Here is a 7,500-nt window from a genome sequence, read left to right on the forward strand (position 1 = left end):
TAATGCATGTTTTTGGGATGTGGGAGGAAACCGGAGTGCCCGGATAAAACCCACGCAGGCACGAGCCATAAGTGGAGAACAGGCAAACTCCTCTCTCTCTCTCTCTCTCTCTCTCTCTCTCTCTCTCTCTCTCTCTCTATATATATATATATATACACACACACACACACACTATATATAATCTAAATTTTACATACCTGTATATCATGGTGTCTTTGAAGGTGCATTAATTTATTCGACGTGACTTAGGGACGTTTTTGAAGTACATAATGGCAAATAGTCTGGGTCTTGCAGACTACGCGATTTCTGTTCTTTATTAGGTAGCCAAAATGCTCCCATACTGCTTCCCCAAATGAGCTTCGAGGGTCCACAACTTCAGGGTTATTGGTCATCCTATTAGCCAAGTTTCTTCCTCTCCTCCGGTCTGCTCTCCTCACGTAGTGGAACAGAACTAGCATAAGTGAGCGATATTCAGTTTTTCTCCCTCTGGTCAATGACTGTCACCGGGAAAAAGTAGTCACATGACACAGTTGGAGGAGGCTTGCTAAAGGAATTTATCCTCAATCTAGAGTAACTATTTTTTTTAAAATAAACTTAAAATAATAATTATATTAAGTTTGTTAGCACTGTGAGCTCATATGTCTGTTACCTGGATTGGAGGAATAAACCCTACGAGTTGAAAGGGGGTCTGTCACAATTTTGCCATTTCAAAGAAGATTTTTGTCTCAAAGGATCGCAATTTTCATTAACATCATTAGCATCATTACAGGCTTGACAGGTTATTGAGCATAAGAGAGTTGAAAGGGTGACGTATATGTTCAAACCTGGGCCCAGCTACTTTCGTTGTCCTCCTGAGGTTAGCATGGTTAGTGAGCATAGTGAGGAGAAAAAAAGGCTGGGTTAGTGAGACTGCGGTGCTGGGTTAGAACAGCTGGAACTCCAATTTTAATGCAAAAATGAAAGGCAAGGGAAAAGACAAAACTCATTCTGATTACAGACACACATCACACCATACTCCCAACTCCCACCACAAATATATACCAGGAAAACAGTGATTGGATTAGACATTGTTCCAAGTATCCAAAATCTTTTGGTTTTTTTGTCCATGTAGAACGGCTAATCACAATAAAGAGAGAAGATTATCATCATCTGCCAAATACTGATTAATGGCCAACTTGGAACAGGCCCAATAGTCACCAGAGCTGTGAGAAACAAACCAGTGTCCAGCCAATCTTGAAAGACTAACCGTGGGAGGTGTAGCTGCCAGACTTTCCATTTCTTCATGTGTGACCCAAACGTTTCCTGTGGTCTGATCATTTGACACCCCCAATCACAAGTAAGTCAAGTGTGTGGAGAAGGGACAATGGTGCAGGACAGAAGAGAAAAGATCAGGAAGCATTTGTTGTTACAACAAAAAAAATAAATGCTGAAAATGTTAATCCATGAGAGTACCATGCTCAGTGAAATTAAGAGGTGTTAGTCTGTTACTAAGTATGAGACAAATACCGTTCTGGAGGTGGGAGGGGCAGAGGGACTGGTGAGCGACATTATTTCCTGGATGGCAAGACGAAGTTTCAGACGATGTAATGGGTTGCTGATTCCAATCTCCCTCTGGATTTCGGTGTCTGAAAGTGCTGACATAATGGCTCCGCTTTTTACATTAGCACGACAGGCAGCTACATACCAAGCAGGCATGCCCACCCACAGCTGGCCAAAGGACAAGAGATAGGAAACAGAGTCATCACATAAATACCAATATAGTTAAAAGTTAATTGTTCAAATGATTTTAAATGAGATCAATGCTGTACCTCAAGCCAAACGACAACGGTTGGTCCATCCCATTGGGCAAAAGGCAGGCCCTGCCTGCGTGCCTCATCTAACAGTTCATGCCTGACACACAAATTGACACTTAAAACAATATGTAACTAGAGCCAAATCTAACCAAACCCAATATAAGCACACAAGCCCATCTCCACAAACACATTCAGTATCATAGCAGGCAAAAACAAAGAGTCAAGCAGTGCAAGAAAAGAAGACATTCACCTATTCCTTTGAAGACCAGAAGTGTGTCAAAACTTCTTAAGTACTTTGAAAGTCCTGACTATGCAGGTTCAAATAGATGGATTTTTATTATTAAATGTTTGTTTATGCTTTAAGTTAATGTAATAATGTCTGTTCCAATACTTTTGCTCACTTGAAAAGTGGGTGGAATTCTAAACTTGTGTCTCATATTCATATTTTGATCTGAAACCCAAATGTCTTCAGGAAGCAACAAAAACTATGGAATTGACCTTGCCCTTCCAATACTTTTGGAGGGGACTGTATGGTTGCGAATGAAATTGGCTGGTACGCACGTCCATCCATCCATCCATTTTCTGAGCCGCATCTCCTCACTAGGGTCGCGGGCGTGCTGGAGCCTATCCCAGCTGTCATCGGGCAGGAGGCGGGGTACACCCTGAACTGGTTGCCAGCCAATCGCAGGGCACATACAAACAAACAACTATTCGCACTCACAGTCATGCCTACGGGCAATTTAGAGTCTCTAATTAATGCATGTTTTTGGGATGTGGGAGGAAACCGGAGTGCCCGGAGCAAACCCACGCAGGCACGGGGAGAACATGCAAACTCCACACAGGCGGGGCCGGGTATTGAACCCAGGTCCTCAGAACTGTGAGGCTGACGCTCTAACCAGTCGGCCACCGTGCCGCCTGGTACGCACGTGTCACGTCAAATTTCTATGCATTTATTAGTGGATGAGGCCCAATGTCAAAGGACAACCGCTGTCAAGTTTTGAGATGGCTGGATGGAGTGTTGAGTGCTCTGAGAGGGAATTCCCTCAACTGGTCTGGAAACACCTTCTAATTAATGTCAAATATGTAGTTGGCCACTAGATGGCGGAGTTCATCATCATTATACATACAAAAGGTGAACAGACCAAGTAAAAAAAAATTCCAACACTTGGTTGGAATGGTTTCCTATTAAGGAGCTTTTCAGAAACTGATTATGCATTCTGCTGCATGTTTATCAAGAAAATTATTTAGTAACCATTTTCACTTTGAGTAGAACTTCATGCTTCTGAGCAAAATACAGTCATCAAAATCAGCATACACATTCGCGTTAGGTGAAGAGCAGTGTGGAAAAGTGATCAGACATTCAGAAGGACAGCAGCAATGAGGACCCCAAGTGTGGGAAGAAAAAGCAAAACCAATTATGAATAAACTTACCCTGTCTTTGGACTACACAGAGAATGAGAAGAGGATGATAAAAAAGAGGGAGATTGGCAAAACAAAAAAAAAAAAAACATGAATTGATCCATATTAAAAGTACTTAAATGCTTAGCTATTTGGATTTGAAGCTTTTTAAAAAAATAAAAAATAATAATAATTCAAAAGACAACAACATGGCGGTGGGAGGTGACTGAAGTGGAAAAGATTGAGTGGAATGGAAAGAATATAATAAACTGATGATGGGAGTAAGCAGGAGCCAGGTGGGCAGGTAGTTTGTCTATATGAACCAGCATGGAAATGCAGCATGAGTGCGAGGACAAATTTTACAATGAACACTTATTATACAGTATGTGGGTAATAAGGGTAATACAGTCATTTAACAATAGAGTGACACCTACTTCTTCTGCAGTTTTCTGTTCTTTTCTGCAGGGCCACCCAGACTGCCCACTGCTAAGGCATCCTTGGCTGAGCTCTCTGCTTCAGGGGTACCAGCTAAGAACAAAAACACAATATTCAATGCTGCTAAGAGATCTTAAACATTGCTAAAATTTAGAGATCCTCTTGTAGTGCAGTGTGTTTAATGAGATGTATGGTCGCGAAAATACGGTAGTAGTGACAATTCCTAACATCGCTCCGTCGCGTAATACATTTAACATTAACATTCGTAAACTAATTAGATAATTGTAGGCGCGTTTCCTAATTAATACAAGATGAACTAGCGGATCAGCTCTTGTCGCCGATGTTACATGTGCTCCGCGGTTCTGAAGGGACCACAACCAGGGCCACAACCCGCAGTACCTCACGCGAAAATACTAAAGACCAGTGCAAAAAATACAACACTGGCTGATCTGATGAGCAAAAATGTTGCTTAAACGTAAGAGTAGCAATAGAGGATGTCCGCTCCAGAGGTGGGTCGAGTAGCCAAATATTGTACTCAAGTAAGAGTAATGTTACTTGACAATAATGTGACTCAAGTAAAAGTAGTCCTCCAGAAAATTACTTAAGGGTAAAAAGTACAATGAAATAATTACTCAACTATTGAATAAATACTACCTTCAGATTTTTTGAACCACAGCATGAACATCAATAAAATAAAAAATAAAATAAAAATGTGCAAATTCTGATATTGCTGTGTGTGCGCGCGCGTGCATTGCGTGCGTGTGTGTGTGTATGCACAGCCAAAACTACACAATTTAGTGCAAAGTGTTTTCTCAAGTTATAAGCGGGCTGAAATATCCACGTTTGGGCAGACTGTGCCAGACAAATACTACAATACATGAAAGCTGTTGTTTTTGTTTGTCTAAATGTAAACACGAGTAGCGTGTCGTTGCCTTCATGGTAATGACGACCTTCCCAACATGGTGGACAGGTAGGCACGACGATCAGCCGGGCTGGCTTATCTAGTGTCAATACCTATGCCCGGGAAGCCCAATAGAAGATGCTGTGTGAGGTCATGCGACTGTGTCATTTGATTGGTGAACTAGACTTGAACATCACTAGCGCTTAGATTGGATTGGGGGAAACAGCGCCCAATGCGGAAGTAGAAGTCACGCGCACAAAATAGTTGATAAATAACCAATACCGTAATTTCTCATGTATAATTTTTTACCCCCCAAAAATTGTCAAAAGTCAATAGTGCGCATTATACATAGGTATAAGAGAAAATGAAAAATACTTTTGCATTTTATCAATGTATGCCACCATCTAGAGGTTATGAATAAGCTGTACACCTTCATTCTAGTATGCCACCAAGAGGTTATAAAAAATTTTTACACCTTCATTCTAGTATGCCACCAAGAGGTTATGAAAAAGGTGTACACTACACTTTCATTCCAATATGACAGAGGTACATAGGACTGCATATATGTACAATTGTGCTCACAAGTTTACATACTCAGGGAGAATTTGTGGGGGAGGGGGGAAATATATGACTGAACAACAATCATAAATTTCTTTATGGTTACGTTTTGTTTAATGATAATGATTTTCTGAAATGCTTGACAGTTTAATTTGAATCCCATTAAAATAAAATTAAATGTGTTTCGCCTGGTCCTTCATGTTTTCTGAAAAGAATTGTACACATCTTACAAATCCTGCCTGCGTAATCAAACATATGAGCACAACTGTGTGTTTTCTCATTTACTAAATAAAAGTAGGGCTATGAATTTCAAAATAAGACCAAGTAAATAAAAAGAAAGTATTGTGTGTTCAAATAAGGTGTTTAACTTCAGAATAATTATTTGAAAAAATGAACAAATTACAGATACTTCATGTTTTGATCAAATGGCTAGAACCAAAATCATGCATTGTAAAAGTGCATTATACATAGGTAGAAGGGTTTTCCAAAAATTTTAGGTCAACTTTGGGGGCACGCATTATACATGGGTGCACATTATACACGAGAAATTACGGTAATTGATTAAAGTAGCGAGCGACATTTAGATCATTGTAACGGAGTAAAAGTACTGTTACTTCTTCACAGCAGAAGCGGCAGAAGTGTTTTTTTTCTCGTCTTGTCAACTCCTGTGACTTATCCAAAGTAGGTCCCGAGCGTACAGGCGGAACCTCAGCCCAAAGTGCTCGTATACTAGTCCGCCGCGGAGTAATATTCAGAATTACATCCGTGTGTGGCTGGTGGATGTGTGGAATGGATCGAACTCCCAGCGTTCAAGGAGCAACCCCCCTCCCAGGAAAAACTCATCAGATCTATACGATTCACAGAAATGTCCTATTTTGAGTTCAAAACGGTGAATTTTGTCGAAAGGCGACTGATTTGCATGTATGTTGGAGGGTCACTGTTCGAGTCCCACTGCAGACAACTACAAATGCAAATTCCAATGAACTTGGGACGTTGTGTCAAGCAAAGACAACAACGATTCGCAAATCCTTTTCAACCTACATTGAAGTGAATACACTACAAAGATATTTAATGTTCAAATTTAATGTTATTGTTAGTTTTTTTTTTGCAGATATTCTCTCATTTTGAATTTGATGCCTGCAGCAACAATCCAAAAAAGCTGGGACAGGGGCAACAAAAGACTGGGAAAGTTGAGGAATGCTCAGAAAACACCTGTTTGGAACATTCCACAGGTGAACAGGTTAACTGGAAACGTGAGTGAGTGGGGAGAGGTTCCCCATTTTGTGAACAACTGCGTGAGCAAATAGTCCAAAAGTTTTAGAACAATGCTTCCCAATGTACAATTGCATGGAATGTAAGGATTTCATCATTTACGGTTCATAATATCAAAACATTCAGAGAATCTGGAGAAATCTCCGACCGTTTGCGTTAAGGCCGAAAACCAACACTGAATGCCCGTGACCTTTATCTCTCAGGCGGCACTGCATTACAACCAGCATCATTGTGTAAAGGATATTGCCACGTGGGCTTAGGAACACTTAAGAAAATCATTGTCAGTTAACACAGCTACATCTACAAGTACAAGCTAAAACTCTACCATGCAAAGCGAAACCCATATATCAACAATACCCAGAAACGCCACCGGCCAATTTTTCTGTCCTCAGCTCATCGGATATATACTGACACAAAGTAGAAAAGTGTGCTATGGTCTGACAAGTCCGCAATTCTAATTGTATTTGGAAATCATTGGATGTCGTGTCCTCTGGGCCAAAGAGGAAAATGACCAACATATGCTGCCATCCAAGCAACAACTTTTTCAGGGACGTCCCTGCTTATTTCAGCAAGACAATGCTGTGCTGCATGCGTTACAACAGCGTGACTTTGTAGTAAAAGAGTTAGTACTAGACTGGTCTGGCAGCAGTCCAGACCTGTCTCCCATGGAAAATATGTGGCGCATTATGGAGCGCAAATATACGACAACGGAGGCCGCAGAACTGAGCAGTTGACAACTAAAGTTGTACTAAAGCAAGAATAAGAAAAAAAATCCACCTAAAAGCTTCAACAATTACTTTCTTCAGTTCCCAAATGCTTATTGAGTGTTTGTTAAAATGAAAGGTGACGTAATAAATATGCCCCTGTCGCAGCTTTTTTGGAAGGTGTTGCAGGCATCAAATTCAAAATGAGTTATTTGAAAAAAACCAAAAACAAAACAACAACAAACAAATCATTTTGAACAAATATTTTGTCTTTGTAGTATACTCAGTTGAATACAGGTTGAAAAGGATTTGCAAATCATTGTATTATGTTTTTATTTACCTTTTACACAACGTCCCAACTTCATTGGAATTGAGGTTTGTATAAAATGGCAAATAGTTGTTGGAGAGATGCTAGTCTGCTTCTTGACTGCTGTCGAGG

General features: G+C 40.4%; 1 protein-coding gene across 13 annotated transcripts in view; it reads right to left on the bottom strand.

Annotated features, from left to right (window-relative positions):
- Window positions 1-7,500, bottom strand: part of ppfia1 (PTPRF interacting protein alpha 1) — a 103,254-nt gene that overhangs the window by 15,536 nt on the left and 80,218 nt on the right. For 5 of the 13 annotated variants that reach the window (XM_061766193.1, XM_061766195.1, XM_061766194.1 and 2 more), the window contains 6 exons: window positions 3,626-3,719; window positions 3,225-3,236; window positions 1,809-1,890; window positions 1,507-1,707; window positions 1,247-1,309; window positions 825-851 (listed from right to left, as the gene is read on the bottom strand). In XM_061766193.1, coding sequence (XP_061622177.1) covers window positions 825-851; window positions 1,247-1,309; window positions 1,507-1,707; window positions 1,809-1,890; window positions 3,225-3,236; window positions 3,626-3,719 — 479 coding nt within the window. The remainder of the gene's footprint in view (window positions 1-824; window positions 852-1,246; window positions 1,310-1,506; window positions 1,708-1,808; window positions 1,891-3,224; window positions 3,237-3,625; window positions 3,720-7,500) is intronic. The other 8 variants (XM_061766196.1, XM_061766198.1, XM_061766204.1 and 5 more) reach the window with 6 other exon arrangements.

This window comes from Phyllopteryx taeniolatus, chromosome 2 (genome assembly GCF_024500385.1).
Source record: "Phyllopteryx taeniolatus isolate TA_2022b chromosome 2, UOR_Ptae_1.2, whole genome shotgun sequence".
In the NCBI taxonomy this organism is placed as follows: Eukaryota; Metazoa; Chordata; class Actinopteri; order Syngnathiformes; family Syngnathidae; genus Phyllopteryx; species Phyllopteryx taeniolatus.